At 51.4% G+C, this 20746-nt stretch overlaps 1 protein-coding gene across 2 annotated transcripts in view; it reads left to right on the forward strand.

Annotated features, from left to right (window-relative positions):
- Nucleotides 1-1451: 1451 nt before the first annotated feature.
- The window catches only part of LOC122487039 (cytochrome P450 4F22), a 31315-nt gene continuing 12020 nt past the window's right edge, over nucleotides 1452-20746 (forward strand). Inside the window, exons 1-4 of one of the 2 annotated variants that reach the window (XM_043586905.1) lie at nucleotides 1452-1707; nucleotides 2273-2413; nucleotides 13262-13484; nucleotides 17072-17216. In XM_043586905.1, the coding sequence (XP_043442840.1) occupies nucleotides 13263-13484; nucleotides 17072-17216 (367 nt within the window). In that variant the 5' untranslated portion in view covers nucleotides 1452-1707; nucleotides 2273-2413; nucleotide 13262. Of the gene's footprint in view, nucleotides 1708-2272; nucleotides 2414-3120; nucleotides 3233-13261; nucleotides 13485-17071; nucleotides 17217-20746 lie in introns of those variants that run through there. The other variant, XM_043586904.1, reaches the window with a different exon arrangement.

Genomic DNA, 20746 nt, shown 5'->3' on the forward strand with positions numbered 1-20746 from the left:
TTTTCTTTTTTCTTTAAGTTTTGTATTTATTTACATAATCTCTACACCCCATGTGGGGCTCGAACTCACCGCCTCAAGATCAAGAGCCGCATGCTCTTCTGACTGAGCTGGCCAGGGGCCCCTAAGCCTTATTTATTTTAAAGCAAAATGTATACAATGATCATTATATCCACAAGGCTGTAGATTTGATGTCCAGGGTGAGGCTATTTTTTTCTTCTTCTACGAGTCAAAACAAATCTCTCATTTAACATAAATACATCAAATAGAAAATGAATAGACCCACCTTCTCCATGTGCTATCTAAAATTACTAAGATACTTTGTATCATGCTTTGGACACTTGTATCAGACTTTGGGAATGAGCCAGAGTATCTTCCGTGTGGTTCAGACTTGTGAAAATTCATGTATTTATTCACTCACTCGTTCATTCTTTTCTTCCCCAGCTTTATGAAGGTAGAATTGACAAAGACAAATTTGAGGGGTACAACGTGACTCAACATTTATTCTTGTTTTTCAGGTTTCAGCCGGCCACCTGACACCCAGGTCAAATAGCAGCATCCCCCTCGGCCCCGTTGCAAAAACCTGTTACATGCCTTCCCTGGTAAAAATTTCCTGCTGGATATGTTTTCTTTATTTTCTGTTTTCTCCACTTCAGCTTCAGATCCACAACGACAAGGATTTGGGCTGTTTTTATTCTCTGCCATATTCCCAGCCCCTAGAACCACACTTGCATCTTTCAACAGCAGGTCCGGGGGCGCCTGGGTGGCTCAGTCGATTGGGTGTCTGACTTCGGCTCAGGTCATGATCTCACAGTTGGTGAGTTTGAGCCCCGCATCAGGCTCTGTGCTGACAGCTCAGAGCCTGGAGCCTGCTTCGGATTCTGTGTCTCCCTCTGTCTCTGCCCTTCCCCCATTCACGCTCTGTCTCTATGTGTCTCTCAAAAATGAATAAACATTAAAAAACAAAGAACAAAAAACAGCAGGTCCGACCCGCTGCACGGATGTATTCCAAGCACCACCTAGCCCGGCACCAGCTGATCCTGGGGACTCACCCTCAAGGAGACCCTGGTCTCAGGGGGGAGTCAAAGCCAGCTAAAGCAGGACTTGCCTGATTGAAGGTTGCTTGTGGATTGGGCGGGGAAGCCACAGGTTTCTCTGAACTAGGGCATGCTGAACATGGAATTGGTGGTCAGGATTTGCTGGTGAGGAAGAAGGCTGGAAACTCCATGGTGGCTAATAAAGGCAGTCAGCACTTACCTAGCACTTACTGTGTGCTAGAATTCAGAAGTGCTCCCTACACCTTGAAGCAGGGTTTCTCAACCTCACCACTATTGACATTAGGGCTGGATCATTCTGTCTCTCTCTTTCTCTCTGTTTTTAAATAGGCTTCATACCCAGTGCGGAGTCTGACGCGGGGCTTGAACTCACGATCCTGAGGCCAATACCTGAGCTGAGATCGAGAGTCAGATGCTCACCTGACTGAGCCACCCAGGTGCCCCAAGATCATTCTCTTTGGCCAGGGGCCATCCTGTGTGTGCATTGTAAGGTGTTTATCAGCATTCCTGGCCTCTACCCACTAGAGGCCAGTGGTACCCCAGCATCCAGCTGTGATGGACAAAGTGTCTTCAGACATTGTCAGATTGTCTCTTGAGGGACAGGATTGCCTTGGGTGACAACTGTTACCCTAAAACATTACAGCAGTCTTCTGAGGTGGGTACACAGTGAGTAACTGATAAAGCCACCCGAACCCTCTGCCTCCAGAGTCCATCTCTGCCCATAGTGTTATGTGGCTTTGACTGTGGTTGTGACCCCTGGCCCTGTCCTCTGAGAGTCCAGCACAGCTCCGGGCCTGCTCCACCCCCTGGCTCCCATCCCCCAGGCTAACCAGCCCCATGACCAGACTTCCCACCTGGTTGGCCCCCAAAGCCAGGAGGGGATCCCCCGTTGTCTGTAACAGGATCAAGAATTTATTTCTGACAGATCGAAAGGCTTTGGAATGGTCATCCTGGGGAAAACAGTCTGAACTTCTTTGCCCTTTCTTCAGTTTCCTTATGGTTCGCTGTGGTTTTAGCTTTGGAACTCACTGAGAGGAGGGCGATGTCTCCTTACAGCTTCAGGCTTCTCAGTGTCTGGCCTGGCTCCTGCCTGAACCCAGCCAGTCGTGCCTCTCCTCCAGCTGCCAGCATCTGCCTTAGTTTCCCCAGATGAGCCTGCAATTAAGGTCGGAGGCTTTGATCTAATCTCCTGTGGCTTTTTAAAATTTTTTCTTTGACAGATATTACCTGGGTGTCCAGTATGCACAATGCCATTTGGCCCTGTGGAGGCAGTGGAGAGCCAACGGCCAGCTGTGATTCCTCCCATCTGTCTGCCCACTTGCCCAGATCAGTCACCCACCCACCCACTGACCCAGACACAGGTATCTCTTCCAAATCCGGGGCGGGACTGACCCTGTCTGGATCTATCTGGAGCAGATAAACTGGCCAAGGACAACATCTTAGTGGGATGGTCGAGTTGGCTGACGGTGGGTGGGTGGGGGTGAGAGGAGCAGGACCAGAGTCTGGTGCGACTTGTTGAGGCTGGAGGTCTTCCTGGAGGAAGAGGCTGCAGCTGCCAATAGAGCCCCAGGAGGGTGGGTTGAATCCAGAGAGAGCAGAATGGCTGGCTCCCCAGGGCCGATGGAGCCTGAGGATTCCTGGGGCCGCGTGGGGCGTCAGGGTTGCTGGCTTAGGGACCCCTGTCCAAGCGTGGGAGCAGGTCCTGACGTGTGGGCTTTGGGGGTGCTGGTGCAAGAGGAGGGTGTTAAGGAGCGGGCCTGAGGGGGGATCTCGGCATTAAGTGGAGCCAGGCATGGGCAGAGGGGCAGGGAGTGTGGTGGTTTGGGGATGCTGGGTGTTCAAGTCTTTTGTGTCTCCAGTGTCTCTTTCTCTGTCTCTGCGTCTTCTTCTCCATCTCTCCACCTGTCGGTCTCTCCATCCCCGGCTCTGCGTCTTTCCCTTTCCGTCGCTCTCCACGCATCCACGACTCTGTCTCTGGTTCTCTCCGTCTCTGGGGGCCTAGCCTCGGTCCCCGCCCAGAGGCCGGCGAGGCCGGGGGCGGGCCGGGGGCGGGCCTCGCGGCGCGGCCGGGCGGGGTTAAAGGGCCCGGCCGCCGGACGGCGCGGTCAGAACCGAGGTTGCGGTGCGGGCGGATCTGGATCCCGGATCGAGAGGCCGAGGCCGAGGCCGAGACCCGCGAGGTGAGTGCGCGCGGGGGGCGGTAACCCGAGCGCGGCCGGGGCGCTGCGCTGTAACCCGAGGCGCCCGGCAGGCGCGGGTGCGGGCAGCGGGGACGCGAGGGGCTGGGCGCAGCCCGCCCCGGGAATCCCCACGACCCAGGCGGCGGCGGCGGCGGGTCCCACAGGCTCCGGATGGGGGGACGTGGGCGTGTCCCCGACGGCCGCCGCTTTTGGGCGCAGTTGTTTTGAGCGCGCCCCTCGGGAATCCTGGGTACATCCTTCTCCCCGGGTTTCCGTGATGGGAAGGGACCTCAGGAAGAGCCCCCTCCCCATCAGGACCTCTCGGGCGGATCCAGGCCTTGCCCCGTGCCGCTGGGCGGACCGGAGTCACTCCACAGCGTCTCCCTCAGGGACTTTACGCTAGTGATCCGGCTGCCTTCACCGTCCCTCTCCCCACCCATGGCAGGCGCAGAGCCTGAAAAGAGGAGATGCCCTCCTGGGCCCCCAGAGTTGGCTGTGAGGGTTGTGTGAGCTCCTGCGGTCGGTACCAGCTGACGTTTGTTGGATGCGGGAGGGATGTATGCTCCCTGGTGTCCAAGGGGCTGTCCGTCCCCGCTTGGACCACGTGAGGCGGCTGAGACCTGCCAACTGGGGAGTCTCAGGCTGGAGGTGGGAGGGAGGCCGGGAGACAGTGGGGGAGCTGGGATTTGAACAAACCGGCCCTGTGTGACCCCAACATCCTGTGCCCTTTCCAATGGCCCCAGCCTCTCTGTATAGCCCAGCTTGGGTTTCTGAGCGGTAACATTAGCCCTGGACTGGTGTCCAGTGGTGACCTGGGCTTGGATGACTCCGCAGACGGAGAAGGTGACCCCCTCCCGCCTCCCTGGCAAGCCTTGGACCCCATTCTCCAAATCCCAGATGACTGGGCAAGCACTAACGAATACGGTGCCCTCCCCAACAGCAAGGAGAGGCACCTTTGATCTGGGGCCTGCGGTGTGCCAAGCCCTGAGCTGAGCACATTAAAAATGTGGCATTGTTATCAAAGCCCTGTGAAGTGGGTAATACAGTTCCTGTCTTACACGTGAGGAAATTGAGGCTCAGAGAGGTGCAGACATTCACCTGAGGTCACACAGCTCTGAGGTGGAGCTTTATGGAATCCTTTCCGAGGCTCGTGTCCATGTGCTGAGATGGTGGGCAGAGGCAATTGCAGTTCTGGAATGGTCTAGATGACTGGTGGCTTGTAAACTTCTTTTTCTGTCAGGATCTCCTTTGGGCCGACGAAGCTGTGGGCGACAGCCTACAGTGTGCCCACAGCTGCGGTGAGGCCCTCCTTCCTACCTCGATTTGCCGGCTTGGCTCTGCCCTCAGAACTGCTCCTGCAGCCCCTTCTCCGAACCCCAGAAATCTGGGGTAAGCCCCCTCTCAGCTCAGACTTCTAGGGTCTGGCACTTTGGGAGAATAGGAGTCTCTGGGGTCAGGCAGCTCTTTGGCATAGAGAGGGTGTTTGGTTGGCATGAGCAGGGAGAGGAGGCAGGCTGTTTTGACTACTGGCTTCCAGAGTGAGTGAAGGGCAGTGCTAGGATGTGGGGCAGTGGAGCCAGTGTTGGGTGCTTGGATGACAGGTGGGCCCCAGGACCTGCAGTTCAAGGAGAGGCAACATGTGTGATTTCTGGTGGTGTGTGTGTGTGTGGGGGCATGGTTGTGTCCTGCATTCCTTCTCAGGAGCCCACACACCTTGTATGACAAGTCCCTGACTGGCGGCCGGGCTAACCTGACAAACCAGCGCTCCTTGGGCGTGGGCCACGGAACCAGTCGCTGGCTCCTCCATTTTCAGATAATGCTGGCCCCAGCAGGACAGGCGGGGCCACCTCTGCTGGGGTGGGGCTGCTGGGTGCCCTTGCCTGGTGTCTGATGCTCTGAAGTTTGCCAGCCTCTCACAGCATCCTGAGAGTGTCAGCTTTGCGTTTATCTCGCTCCAATAAACTAGTAAATAATAGAAGCAGGAATAATGGCTAAAATCTTGCATACCGCCTACCAGACCTCATCTCACTGAAGTGTCCCAAGCAACCTTTAAGGGGTGGCTCCTGCTATTGTTAACCCATTTCACAGATTGGCACATGGAAGCTGGGGGTGGGGACTAGACTACTCAAGGCTGCTGACTTGGGGGAGGCACAGGGCCGCGACTGGGACCCAGGCTGGTTTGAGTCAAAGACGCACATTTGAAATTTTTTTTTTAATACTTATTTTTGAGAGAGAGAGAGAAAGAGAGAGTGAGTGGGGGAGGGGCAGAGAGAGAGGGAGACATAGAATCGGAAGCCGGCTCCAGGCTCTGAGCTGTCAGCACAGAGCCTGACGCGGGGCTTGAACCCACGAATCATGAGATCATGACCTGAGCCAAGTTGGGTGTTTAGCCAACTGAGCCACCCAGGCGCCCCAAAGATGCACATTTTAAAAGACGATGCAATCGGGAAACAAATTTTCATTTTATTTTTAATTTTTTTAAGTTGAAGTGTAATACAGGGGGTATAGGGAAGTGCACATTCTACAACTGGGCAGTTCAGGAGTGTTTGCGAATTGAACCCACACATGTCACCAGCACTCAAGTCAAGAAAGGAAACGACTGTCTGAACCCCCAGAACACCTTCTCCCCAATTAAAGCATCTTAATTCATTTTTCATTAATTTCAAATAATTAACTTTTTTAAAAGATTTTTTTTATCTTTTTAGGTAATCTCTACACCCAACGTGGGGCTCAAACTCACAACCCTGAGATCAAGAGTCGCATGCTCTACCCACTGAGCTGGCCAGGCAACCCTCAAATAATTAACTTTTTTATTTATTAAAAAATTGTTTTAAATGTTTATTATTATTATTATTATTTTTTGAGAGAGAGAGAGAGAGAGAACACGAGCAGGGGAGGGGCAGAGAGAAGGAGACACAGAATCTGAATTAGGCTCCAGGCTCTGAGCTGTCAACAGACAAACCATGAGATCATGACCTAAGCCAAAGTCGTCGGACACCCAACTGACTGAGCCACCCAGGCACCCCACAATTAAAACTTTATTTTATTTTATTCTTTATTTTTTAATGTTTATTTATATTTGAGAGAGAGAGGGAGAGAGAATGAGAGTGTGTGCATGAGCAGGGGAGGGGCAGAGAGAGAGGGAGACCCAGAATCTGAAGCAGGCTCCAGGCTCTGAGCTGTCAGCACAGAGGCCAACGCCGGGCGTGAACTCACCAACTGTGAGATCATGACCTGAGCTGAAGTTGGATGCTTAACTGACTGAGCCACCCAGATGTCCCTCAAATAATTAACTTTTTTTTTTAAATTTTTTTTTCAACGTTTATTTATTTTTGGGACAGAGAGAGACAGAGCATGAGCGGGGGAGGGGCAGAGAGAGAGGGAGACTCAGAATCGGAAACAGGCTCCAGGCTCCGAGCCATCAGCCCAGAGCCTGACGCGGGGCTCGAACTCACAGACCGCGAGATCGTGACCTGGCTGAAGTCGGACACTTAACCAACTGCGCCACCCAGGCGCCCCTCAAATAATTAACTTTTAAACAGAATTTATATTTTAGAGCAGTTTCAGGTTTACAGAAAAACTATGCAGGAAGTATAGAGTTCCAAAACATTCATCAACTCCCCACACTTTCCCCTATTATTAACATCTTCTGTTAGGATGATATGTTTCTTACAACTGATGAGCCAATGTAGACACATTATACTTAACCAAAGTTAATAGTTTACATTAGAGTTCATTCTTTGGATTGTACAGTCAACTGATTCATTTTTATATTTATTTATTTTTTTATTAAAATTAAAAAAATTTTTTAAATTTATTTTTGAGACAGAGAGACAGAGCATGAGCAGGGGAGGGGCAGAGACAGAGAGGGAGACACAGAATCCGAAGCAGGCTCCAGGCTCTGAGCTGTCAGCACAGAGCCCGATGCGGGGCTCGAACCCATGAACCGTGAGATCATGACCTGGGCCGATGTCGGACACTCAACCGACTGAGCCACCCAGGAGCCCCCAGGCTTATTTTTTCATTTGAGTGGCATCTTTGTTAAATTTTTTTTTTTACATTTATTCATTTTTGAGAGACAGAGAGAGACAGAGCACAAGTGGGGGAGGGGCAGGGAGAGAGGGACACACAGAACCCGAAGCAGGCTCCAGGCTCTGAGCTGTCAGCACAATAGCCCGACGTGGGGCTCGAACTCACGGACTGGGAGATTATGACCTGAGCCGAAGTCAGACGCTTAATTGACTGAGCCACCCAGGCGCCCCTTTTCATGACCAAGTAATATTCCATCACACGAATATATCACATGATACTTATCCATTCATTCATTGATGGACATTTGGATTGTTTCCACCTTTGGGCTATTCTGAATAGTGCTGCTATTCATATTCATATACAAGTATCTGAGGATGTTTTACATTCTTTAGTTTTAATTTTAATTTTATTTTATGTGAGAGAGAGAGAGAGAGAGAGAGAGTGGTGGAGGACCAGAGGGAGAAAGAATGAGAATCTTAAGCAGGCTCCACAGCCAGCATGGAGTCCGATGCAGGGCTCGATCCCATGCCTGGCATCGTGACCTGAGCCAAAATCAAGAGTCGGACGCTCAACCGACTGAGCCACCCAGGCGCCCCTGCATTCTAGTGACTATATACCCAGGAGTGGAATTTCCAGGTCACATGAAAATTCTATGTTTAGCTTTTGGAGGAACTGCGAAGCTATTTCTCAAAGCGGCTGTACTGCCTCAAAGGTTTTTGCAGCACTTTCTTTGGGGCGGGGGGTGCTGGCAAGAGTGCTCTTGCTAGGGGTGGGCGAGTGGAACCCAGCTCCAGAAAGCAGAGGATTTAACTTCCTCAAGGCACTATTTATTGAGCTCCTCCCAGAAGCATCAGATGGACTTCTTGATATTGTTTCCATTTCATAGATGAGAAGACTGAGGCTCCCAGGGTGACAGCCAGCTGGGGATCCAGCGTGTGCTCTTTCTGCTTGGAGCAGCCGGTCCTGGGAAAAGCCGCAGCCCACGTCCCACATCGGGGGGTGGACACGGCGGTTCAGAGCTCCCTCCCTCCTGTGCACCTGCCTTCCTGGGGCAGGGTCTCCTCTTTGAGGGCTGGTGCTTTCTCTTGTTTCAGTTCCTCCCCATTTCAGTATTTCAGGAAGACATTTCCTTTGTCAGGTTATCAGTGGGATTGTTCTGGGTGGGGGTGGGGGTTCTTGCTGTGACTCTACTTAGAAGAACCCTAGCTGCCTCGAAGGGCTCCTGGGAAGAGGAAAGAAATGGCTGAGAAAGCCACTGCACACAGAAGGTGCTCAATAAAGGAGGTGGCTGATGGTGGTGAAAAGCAGAGGTGGTCCCGGAGGATGAGGAGGGGCCCTTGTGGGCAGAGCTGGGGGAAAGGCATGCCAGATTGGAGGGAACAGCATGTGCAAAGGCTCTGAAGCGGGAATGAATTTGGCCTGTGGCCAGAGTGGCTGGAGTTGATTCAGCAGCGGGGAGAGCCGTGGGAGAGGCTGGAGGGGCCCACAGGGGCCAGGCGCACAGGGCGTCTCAGTCCGTGGGAAGGAATCTGAATTGTGTTCAGCATAATGGGGAGGACTTTGAACAGGGGAAGGCTGTGATCTGATTTAATTTTAGGGAGATCCCTTTGGCGCTGGGTGGAGAATGGACTGCTGGGGGAGGGGCGGGAGGGAACTCGGGAGAGCAAGGGGAGGAGGCCACTGCAGTGGTGGCCTGACGTGGGTTGAGATGATGGGGATGGGGAAAAGTGAATGAGAGTGAAAGATATTTAGGATACACTACTGGCAGGACCTGGCAACGAACTGGGTGTGGGCAGAGAGGGAGGAAGGAGGTGAGGTGAATGTGAGGGTCTGAGCTATGCCCCTGGAGGCCATCCAGGAGGTGGTGTCAAGACATGGGAGGCATCTCAGAGACAGGGTCACAAAAGCCATGGGAGGGGGTGAGCTCCCCAGGGCGTATACATGGAGAGAGAGGAAGCCATGACTCAGGACCAGCTCTAAGGAATCCAACGTTTATAGCTTGGGTGAAAGGGTCCAAAACATCCTGAGAAGGGGGATCTTTATGGCTGAAGTGGAGGATGGGCGGGGGTGGTCAGCTCCTCAAGGGCTTTGGATGCCAGACTGAGGGCAGTGGGGAGCCATGGATGGTGTTAGAGCAGGAGAGTGATGGACCTTCAGAAAGGTGACTGTAGTGTCTGGAGTGGCAGCCAGACTACAGCCAGGTTGCTCAGGGGTTAGAGGTGACCCAGAGGTCTTGGGCCTGCCAAAGCGGTGACCCCACCCCGGGCCACACGCAGGAAAAGGTCACACTGGGGTGGACCCAAAGATCATCTTTTACAGTCACCCCCAGTTTCAGATAGGGAAACTGAGGCCTAGGCCACACAGCCAGTCCGTGGAGTCAGGATTAGAACCCAGCTACATGTGGGTGCCTGGGTGACTCAGTCGGTTAAGCGTCCTAATTCAGCTCAGGTCATGATCTCACAGTCCGTGAGTTTGAGCCCTGCGTCGGGCTCTGTGCTGACAGCTCAGAGCCTGGAGCCTGTTTCCGATTCTGTGTCTCCCTCTCTCTCTGCCCCTCTCCTGCTCACTCTCTGTCTCTCTCTCTCTCTCTCAAAAATAAATAAACATTAAAAAAAATATAAAACCTTAGGGGCACCTAGGTGACTCAGTCGGTTAAGCGTCCAACTCTTGATTTCGGCTCAGGTTCTGATCTCACGGCTTGTGGGTTTGAGCCCCACATCAGGCTCTGCGCTGACAGCACGGAGCCTGCTTGGGATTCTCTATCTCTGCCCCTTCCCCACCCTCGCTTTCTCTCTCTCTCTCTCTCTCTCTCAAAAAAAAAAAAAATATATATGTATTAAAAAGACCCCAGCTACGTGCGTGTGTGTGCAGATGTGCACTTAATGAGAAAGCCCCGTTCTTCACTCAGCTGTCAGCCCAGAGAGCCTTCCCCCAAGAGACACACACAGGCCACCTCATCTGGAGGGATCGGTCTGCACCCTCTTACTCCGTGTATTTGTTTCCTGTGGCTGCTGTGACGAATTACCACGAACTGGGTGGCTTGAAACAGCACACATTTATTCATTTATTCTCTCAGAGTTCTGGGCGCCGGGAGTCTGAAACCCAGGTGAGGGCAGGGCCGTGCTCCCTCTGGAAGTTCTAGGGCAGAATCTGCTCCCTGCCTCTCCCAGCTTCTAGTGGCTCCAGGGTGCCTGGGCTGGTGGCCGCATCCCTCCAGGGTCTGCCTTTATCTTTCCACGGCCTTCTTCTCTTCTGTGTGTTGAGTCTCCCTCGGCCTCTCTCTTTACGAGGAGATTTCGATTCCAGTTGGGAACAACCTAGACAATCCAATCCCGGATAATCTTCTCATCTCTAGTCCTGTCTGCAAAGACGCTGGCAGTTAAGATCACATTCCCATGTTCCAGAGACCTGATCTCTTTGGGGGACCAGTATTCAGCCACCTCTATCTCTGCTTTACCTCCTTCGAGACACGCAGTCTTTTTTTTTTTTTTTTAATGTTTATTTATTTATTTGGCGGGGGGGGGGAGGTTGTAGAGAGAGAGAGAGAGGGAGAGAGAATCCCAAGCAGGCTCCGCACCGTCAGCGCAGAGCTCAACATGGGGCTTGATCTCACAAACTGTGGGATCATGACCTGAGCCGAGATCAAGGGTGGGATGCTTAACCGACTGTGTCACACTGTGTCACCCGCCCCCCAGTCTTAACCATTTTCAGTGAACAGTTCAGTGGCCTTAAGTACATTCACACTGTTGTGCAGCCATCACCACCATCCATGTCCAGAACTTTTCTGTCTTCTTCAATTAAAACTCTGACCCCCTACCCCCACTCCCGCTGGTCCTGGTGCCCGCCATTCTGCTTCCTGTCTCTGAACCTGACTCCTCTGGGGACACAGAGCATTTGTCTTTTGTGTCTCTTTTTTCACTTCACGTAATGTCCTTGAGGTCCATCCATGTTGTGGCCTGTGTCAGATTTCCCTTTTTATGGCCGAATAATATTCCAGTGTATGGATAGACCATAGTATGTGTATCTGTTCTTCCTTTCTTGGGAACTTGGGTTGCCTCCGCCTTTTGGCCCTTGTGACTGATGCTGCTGTGAACATGGGTGTGCAAATATCTGTTTGAGTCCCTGCTTTCACTTCTTTTGGGGATCCCTCCAGAAGTGGGATTGCTGGATCATATGGTGATTCTATGTTTAATATTTTGAGGAACCACCACACTGTTTTCCACAGCAAAGCCTCACCATTTTACAACCCCACGAGCAAGGCATCAGGGTTCAAGGTTTCTCCGCATCCTTGCCAACACTTGTTATTCCCTTTCTGTCTCTCCTTGGTACCAGACATCCTAATGAGTGGTCATGTCAATTGCATGGCTGGTAGTGTAAGTCAGACCATCCCAATGGGACTCTCCAAATTTGGTGATGATGCACCCAGCTGTTTTCCCAGGATGTGGTAACCAATAGAAACTTCACATCTTCTGCGTGGATGATACAGTTGGTCATTGGCTGGTGGACAAGCCAGTGACTCTGAGCCCCTAATGGAGGGAACCATGGGCCGGTGGTGGTGGGGTGATGGTGGGGACTGGGGACTCAGGTGAGGACCTGGAGGGTAGGGTTCCTTTAGCTGTGTTGCCCAAGGAGGTGGAGCACAGAGAGAACCCTTGGGTGTCTGGACTAAGGGGAAAGGAGAGATGAGGGCAAGACCTAACCATTTTCGGCAATCTCCTCAGCACTGTCTGAGATCTGTGGGCCCCCAATGTGATTGAGTTTGGCCTTTGGTAGGGATTCAGGGGGCCTCTGTCAGCTCCCATCTCTCTTGAGTTAGAAGAACAGAGATTGAGTTGTGCAAACAATGGAGAGAATGGTAGGACCCACTCCAAGGCCCACTTTAAGGCACCATAAAATGAGGCATGCACATCCCTGAGTGTGGAGCATGGCACATTGCAATGCTCTATACCTGGTCACTGTGTCATTAATATTATTATTTTTTTTTTATTAAAAAATTTTTTTTTAATGTTTATTTATTTTTGATTCAGAGAGAGACAGAGCATGTACAGGGGAGGGTCAGAGAGAGAGGGAGACACAGAATCCGAAACAGGCTCCAGGCTCTGAGCTGTCAGCACAGAGCCCAATGCGGGGCTCGAACTCACAGACCACGAGATCATGTCCTGAGCCGAAGTCGAATGCTCAACAGACTGAGCCCCTATTTTCTCTTTCTTATGACTTTCTCAACAACATTTTCTTCTCTGCAGCTTACTTTCTTGTAAGAATACAGTATATAATACATATAACATTCAAAATATGTGTTAATTGGCCGTTAATGTTATCAGTCAGGCTTCCAGTCAACAGTAGGCTATGAGCAGTTCAGTTTTGCGGAGGGTCAAACGTTACACATGGAATTCTGGCTGCACAGGGCTTGGGACCCCCCTAACCCCTGCATTGTTCAAGGGTCAACTGTACTTTAAAACGGTTCGTTTCATGTTGGGTGAATCTCACCTCAATTAAATAGAGAAAAAGAGGGAAGACAGAGGAAGGAAGGCAGCTAATAGAGAAAGTTTCTTCTGTGGGCAGCCGGAGTTTAACCCTGCTGTGGAAGCCTGGGAGTGCATGTGAAACTCCCATCTCAGGGTCATTGCCCCAAGGGGAGGAGGTATTTATCTGGCAATATTCATCGGTCATTGGTTAAGAGCTGCTTTCGGCGTGGAGGTGTACGTGTTTTAATTTTCCAACCCTCTGGCCAGCCAGGCATGGGCAGAGAAGCCAGGAAGGACGCCCTGTGAAGTGAAGACTGAGGGCATATGGACAGGTGTCCGTCTGGTCAGCTCACTGAAGGTCACTGCTGGGGAAAGTTAGGGGGGTATCCTTGGTGTCTGGGACTCATGTGCATTGAGCACCTCCTGTGTGCCAGGTACCCTATGCTTGACCCCACAGGTCATCTTTGTATGGCACACACACAGCCAGAGTGGTTCCTGCCTGCACTGACCCCCATCCCGTGTGTTCCCCCAGTATGCTGCCTGTCACGGAGCACCTGCTGTACCTCCTGGGACTGGAGAAGACCGCCTTCCGCTTGTATGCGGTGTCTGCACTCGTCCTGTCCCTGCTCTTCTTCCTCTGCCGCCTGCTGATACAGCTCCTGAGGTTCTCCTGGCGTTGCTACATCACCTGCCGCCGGCTGAGCTGCTTCCCCCAGCCACCCCGGCGCAACTGGCTGCTGGGCCACCTGGGCATGGTGTGTGGGGCTGGGCAGGTGGGCTGGGTGGGTCCCAGGTATTCAGTAAGGATGACGGACCTGATGGTTTCTTTCATCCCCCAAGAATCTGGTCAGGGCCACAAACAAACCCGTTTTCCAGGGTCTAAGTGTGATGGAGGCTCAGAGAGGGCAAGCCGTTTACCCGAGGTCACACAGCTGAGGCGAGGCAGAGCTGAGTCGAAAGTTTTCTCTGTCATTTCAGGCCTATTGCTGTAGCAACAGGTACCAGTGCCCGTGAAAGTCGTCGGGTTCTGTGATCCCCGGGCAGGGTGGGGGGACCCCTGTGGATTTTGCTCCACCCCACCCCCGATGTGGTTGCACCCTTTCTTTCATTCTCTTACCTTGCCTTTCATTTTTTTTTAATTTTTAATTTTTTAAACGTTTATTCATTTTGGAGAGGCAGAGAGAGACAGAGCACAAGCAGGGGAGGGGCAGAGAGAGGGAGACACAGAATCAGAAGCAGGCTCCAGGCTCCGAGCTGACAGCACACAGCCGGACACAGGGCTCGAACTCACGAATCGCGAGATCATGATCTGAGCCAAAGTCAGTTGCTTAACTGACAGAGCCATCCAGGAGCCCTGCCTTTCATTTCTTATTTCATATACATGTGCTTAGGATTACATCAGGTGCTTTAAAAATATTAACTCACTCAGTCCCCCCTTTTTTTTTTTATACTTTGATGTTTTTTTTTCTTATTTTATTTATTTATTTATTTAATTTAATTTTTTAATTTTTTAAATTTACATCCAAATTGGTTAGCGTATAGTGCAACAATGATTTCAGGAGTAGATTCCTTAGTGCCCCTTCCCTATTTAGCTCCTCCCCCTCCCTCAACCCCTCCTGTCACCCTCAGTTTGTTCTCCATATTTATGGGTCTCTTCTGTGTTGTCGCCCTCCCTGTTTTTATATTATTTTTGTTTCCCTTCCCTTATGTTCATCTGTTTTGTCTCTTAAAGTCCTCATATGAGTGAAGTCATATGATTTTTTTCTCTGACTAATTTTGCTTAGCATAATCCCCTCCTGTTCCATTCGCGTAGTTGCAAATGGCAAGATTTCATTCTTTTTGACTGCCGAGTAATACTCCATTGTATATACATACCACATCTTCTTTATCCGTTCATCCATTGATGGACATTTGGGCTCTTCCCATACTTTGGCGATTGTTGATGGTGCTGCTATAAACATGGGGGTGCATGTGTCCCTTCGAAACAGCACACCTGTATCCCGTGGATAAATGCCTAGTAGTGCGGTTGCTGGGTCGTAGGGTACTTCTATTTGTTTTTTTGCGGAGCCTCCAGACTGTTTTCCGGCGTGGCTGTACCAGCTCGCGTTCCGTCTCTCTCAGTCCTCTTGACAATCCTAGGCGGCAGGCCCCACCACTGTCCCCATTTTGCTTCTAAGAATACTATGGCACAGAGAGGTTAAGTAGCTGGCCCTAGGTCACACAGCTTGTAGGCGGCAGAGTTGGGGTTCAAGCCCAGGCCGTTTGGCTCCAGAGTCCCTGTTCTTAGCTCTGTGCCTTTGCCACCTCTTGTGTCTGGCTGAGAAAACCTGTACTTTTCTAAAAGGGCTTCAGAGGTCAGAAGAAAGCCAGACTCCTGAGGGCACTGAGGTTTTTGGGGTCTTAGACTCCAGTTCCTAACTACCTACTGCACTCACCTGGTCCCCCTTCTAGACCTACATGAAACTGAGGGACAGTTGTGGAGACCTTCCTGGCTTAGGCCTCATGCCGAGGGCAGAGGTGGACTTTGGAGAGGCAGTTCAAGGGCAGTGGTCGTCAGTGTGGGCTTGATGCTGGTCTCTACCCTCTCCTGCCACACGACCTTGAGCAAACTACGTCACCTCCCTGTGCCTTGGTTTTCCCATCTGCAGTGTGGGGCTTATGATTGTTCCTGATAACCTCATGAGATTATTTTGACAGTTCCCGAAGTCACGTCGGCGGCATGCTTGACTCTGAACCTGCCACGTGGTGGTGGGTGTGCTCAACTCCCCAGTCTTGCAGAGACCAGAAGTATCGAGTGATTCTAGAAATATTTTATTGATTTTATTTTATTGTTTTATTTTATTTTATTTTATTTTATTTTATTTTATTTTATTTTATTTTCGTTTATTTATTTTGAAAGAGAGAGAGAGAATGTGAGTGGGGGCGGGGGAGGGGCAGAGAGAGAGTTAGAAAGAATCCCAAGCAGGCTCCTCATTGTCAGCGTGGAGCCCGATGCAGGGCTCGAACTCACGAAGCGTGAGATCATGACCTGAGCTGAAATCAAGAGTCAGACTGAGGTACCCAGGCGCCCCTAGAAATATTTTAGATGCTACTTGGAGTGAGTGTCTCAGAAGAAGGAAGCAGGAGGTACATTTCTACTCAGTAGCTCCAAGAATATTTTATCTGGCTTTAGGAATGATTCCCCTGGGACTGCACTCACCAAGTTTTGCCTGTTTGTGTCCGAATCTCCTCCCTCCCTTTCACCTCCCACCCCTCCTCAGGCCTCATTGTCTTCTGCTGGACCATGGTCCAGCCTCCTCCTTGGACTCCTGCCTCCAGTCCGTCGCCCCGTCCTGGTCCCAGGAGGAATCTTGAAACCAACCATGTCCCTCCTCTGCTCACACACCCTCCGTGACTCCCCATTGCTGTCCGGAGAAAGTCTCACCTCCTCAGCTAGTGTTCAAGTCCCGTTAGGCTCTGACTCCCGCCCTACTCACGTCTAGCCCTGTAGGATGACTTCCTGTTCCTATAGCCAGGCTCTGATTTCCCGCCTCCATGGTCTTTGCTGGAACTGTGCCCTCTACCAAATATCCTTCTCAGTTAGATGAACCCCTACTCATTTTTCGTGCCCTTCGTCCAATGCTCTTATTCCAAGAGCCATCTGGCTTTAATGGTGGTCCATCCTGGCAGTGGCCAGGCCCTGGTGCCCAAAGTTAGCCGGGTCAGTGTGGACAACATTGACCCTGTAGGCCCAGCCTGCCTCCTCCCGGGGCCATGAGTTCTGGGTGAGGCTTCTGGGGAAGCCCAAACCAGGGCAATCACTTACTCACCTGTAATTTCAGACAAGTCATTTGACCTTTCCAAGCAAAGTGAAATGGGGAAATAGTAGCAAGTATTTCACAGAATTCTTGGGTAGGTTGAAGGTATTAACTATATGAACCATGCCCACCGCCGCGCCTAACGCTGTAACCACACGCATGTGTTAAAGATAACAGTGCTAGTGGTATTTTATTACTAACGTAGCAAGTACTCAACAAATGACGATCATTATTATTGGGTGTACTCTTACTGTTTTTATTTCTGGAACACCGGCTGTGTGTCATGCCCTGTGCTGGGTGGGTGGGTGGGGGGGCGGTCTCTCATTTTGTTATTTCATACATTTTCTCAGCTGCCCTCAGAGAGTTGATTCTTCCCCACTCCTCAGGTGAGGGAATGGAGGTTCAGCGAGGTGCAGCCAGCTGCCCGCAATCATACAGCTCTTCTGGGCTTGTTTTAAGGATAGGGGAGAGGTGGAAGGAGGGAAAGGCTAGGGGACGCTGGGGCTGGGCTCCTCCTCACTGTCTTTCCCTCCTACCCCTTGCAGTATCTTCCAAATGAGACAGGCCTCCAAGATGAGAAGAAGGTGCTGGACAACATGCATCATGTGATCCTGGTGTGGATTGGCCCCATTTTGCCGCTGTTGGTTCTGGTGCATCCTGACTACATCAAGCCCGTAGTGGGTGCCTCAGGTAGGTGGGCTGGGCCTTTAAGTGATGGATAAACCCTCAACTCCCAGAAATCACCTGGGCTTCTGGGCCTGTAGGCTATCTGGGGGAAGGGCCATTGGAGTAGGGATTTGAAGGATGAATAGGAGTTCACCAAAGCAGCCATGGTAATACAGATAGTGGGGATAGCATGGGAAAAGGTGCGACAATGTCTAGGGGTCCTAGGAACTTTGAGAGGCAAACATGCCCACCTACAAGTCAGAGCCAAACATATTCGATCAGGGAATTGTTTGCCTGAGATTTTGTTAAGTGGTTGCTGCTTAATTCTAAGCCATGGCAGTTCCACCATTTGGGTTCTGATATTCCCTGCTGTGGCTATCCCAGCCTGCAGCCCATTCTTTTCACCTGGGCTGACCCTGACTAGTAGAAAAGGAGACGTAGAAAGATTGCTTCTCCCTTCTGAGTCCACACCAGTCCCAAGGTGTAGGGCTCCTGGGTGTGCTGGGCAAGTCCTTGCTCAACCTTCAACACCCGGATCCAGTGACCCCTCCTCCAGGAAGACTTCCTTGACCCTCCAGACAGATCATGGTTTTCTTCTCCGGGCTTTCTCATTCTCCGTCCTAATGCTCTAGGGCTGACTGAGTGTGTCTGCCTCCAGCTCCGTCTTCCCCCTAGGAGTCTGGATCTTTGGTGTGGCCTCACGCATAACTGGGCACCTCCAGGGGCATCAGAGACATTTGAGAGAGGAGGGAGGAATGAAAAAGTACCAGGAATTTTAGGATCTCCGGCCCCAGCTTGGGCCCCTACAACGAGAGGCTGAGATCTCTCTTTGAGGTCTAGAGACCACCTTCAAGGCTGTCACGTCGGAGCCATGAAAGAGGAAGGGGCTGCCATCCTTCCCTCCCCCAGCCGTACCCTCCCCACGTTTCATTCCGGGATGCCCAACCCACTGCACAAAGGGGGAGCCTGGACCCTGGGAAGGGTGACCTCTCTAAGGGATGGGCTCCAAGTTGTGCAAAGAGCCCTGGGCCAGGACTTGGGCGGGCTGGGCTCGAATCCTGGGTGGAGCCATCGTCACCATGTGACCCAGAAATTCATGTAGCCTCTCAGGGCCTCAGTTTCTGATCTGTAAAATGGGGTGGTGGTGAAGACTCACTGTGATGTGGGTAGGTGCTCATGGGGGTTTCTCGTCTCCTGCTTTTCTCACGTCCTGTTTTTCTTTCTGCCTCCTCCTTCTTCCCTCTCCTCCTCAGAACCGCAGATTCCTGAGGACCATCTTACATGGTTGTGAGACGCCAGATGGAGTAGGGAGTGGAGCCGCCCCGCGTGGCCTTGGCACATAGTAGATGCCCCGGCCTCTCCCTCTCCCCTCCCTTCCCCTCCCTCAGGACAGGCAGGATATCCAGGGCCTTCCCCCCACTGGAGGAGTGGGGGGGGGGCGGAGCTGTGAGTCAGGACAGACAGGCCTGGCCCCAAGCTGTGGATCCCACCCCACACCGGGGCCTCCTCAGGGCCACACCCGGGGACCTTGATGGCCTGGGGCTAAAGCCACACAGCCCATGGGCCCTGAGAAAGGCACAGCTCCTCCTGAACCTTCTCCATCTTATATCGGGCAATTGGGGTAGAGAGCATTAATGGGAGAAAGCAGGGGGAAATGCATTATAGAGAATGAAGTGTGATATATAGGCATATCATTACAGCTTTTGCCTTTATGCATTTATTTTTTATTGAGATGAAATTCACATAGCATGCAATTAACCATTTAAAAACGTACAATTTTAAAGTGTAAGGTATGTAGCGTGTTCACAGTGTTGTGCAACCCAAGGCTCTCTCTAGTTCCAAGTTTTTTTTCATGGCCCCATAAAACAACCTGTACCCATTAAGTGATTACGTCCTCCTCCCCCCCCCCCCCCCCACTTCTGGGACATACCACTCTATTTTCTATCTCCATAGATAAGAGATAGAATAGGCTCTGCCTATTCTGGATATATCACAGTAAAGGTATGATACAAAATGTGACCTTTTGCACTGACCTCTTTCACTTAGCACAGTGTTTCCGAGGTTCACACACATTGTAGCAATGATCAGGACCTACTTTTTTTAAGGCTGAGTAGAAGTCCATTGTATGGGGATACGGATATACCACAATTTGTTCATCTGCTCATCCACCGACAGGCATTTGGGTCCTTCCTACCTTTAGGCTGTTACGAATGATGCTATGAACATGCCTGCACGGGTTTCGGTGCTGATGTATAGTTTCATTTCTCTTGGGTAGGTGCTGAGGAGTAGAAATGCAGGGCCATATGGGAATTCTACCTTTAACTTTTTAAGGAACCACCAAATAGCTTTCCACGACGGCTGTGCATTTATTTTTCCCTGGTGGGGGCTTGCTGCGAACTGGGGATGCAGATAATCATCTCCTGAGTTCGTGACACCAATGACCAATAATTATAATCATGGTTATAAAAATAGCCAGCAGTTGGTTAATTATTCATTTATGTGTACAAATATTTAATGAGCACCTGCCGTGTGCCAGGAACATGTTAGCTCATTGAGCTGTTATAGGGATGCCACGAGGCAGGCAGAATTGTTCTATTTCTCCTCTGGCAGATGAGGAAATGGAGGGCCAGAATGGTTGACACGCCCAAGTTTACATGCTGAGTTAGTGGTGGGGCTGGGATTTGAACCCAGATCTGGCCCTCCCGGAGGCCGAGCTCTCAACCACAGTGATATGTACTTTCCTGCTGAGCACCAGGTGGGGCCTTTTCTTATAGGACCTCCTCCAGGGTAGACGTTACCATCTGCTTTTTACTGAAGGGAACACTGAGGGGAAAGGCAGCCTGGTCACGGCCTCTCCTGGAATCTAGTGTTCAAAGTTGGAGAGGTGTAGGGACCCGAGGATGGGAGAACAAGGGTTTAGCCTGGGGTGGGGGTCGGGGGTTGGGGAAGACTTCATGGAGGAGATGTCAATGACGCTGGGCCTTGAAGGATGTGTGTAGGGGTTTGCCAGATGAGAAGTCTCAGGTGGAGGGTTCTACCAGTGCAAAGGTGCAGATGTGTGAAAGTGCCAGGGGAATTCAGGTGACTTGGGGTGTCTGGAGTGAGGATGATGTGTGGGGACGAGTAGGCAGTGAGACAGAGGCTGGACTCAGAGCACCTGTGTGCAAAGCAAATGAGCTTGTGTTTTACATTGGGGGTGTTAGGGAATGGTGCTTGGGCTGGGCAACCATTTAACAGGTCTGTGTATCAGAAAGACCCTCAAGGGGCTAAGGCTGGAGTCCAGATCTCAGAGAGGAAAGGCATGACTAGATAGACTTCTATCTTCCTCTCCAGTGTTGCCTCTTCCAGGAAGCCTGCTTTGACTTCCAACAGCCCTTTCTCTGTGCCTCCCTTTGCTTCTGGCACACTTTCTGCCTTCTTGATATTTGCATGGCATGCCTCTACTTCTCTTTCTCGCCCCACCCAGATCTCCTCCAGGCAGGGTGTGGAGCTGAGCCACCTCTGGCCCCCAGCACTGCCCAGCAGGGGTTGGGTACAGAGGGTGGCAGAACCCT

Source organism: Prionailurus bengalensis, chromosome A2 (genome assembly GCF_016509475.1).
Source record: "Prionailurus bengalensis isolate Pbe53 chromosome A2, Fcat_Pben_1.1_paternal_pri, whole genome shotgun sequence".
Taxonomy (NCBI): domain Eukaryota; kingdom Metazoa; phylum Chordata; class Mammalia; order Carnivora; family Felidae; genus Prionailurus; species Prionailurus bengalensis.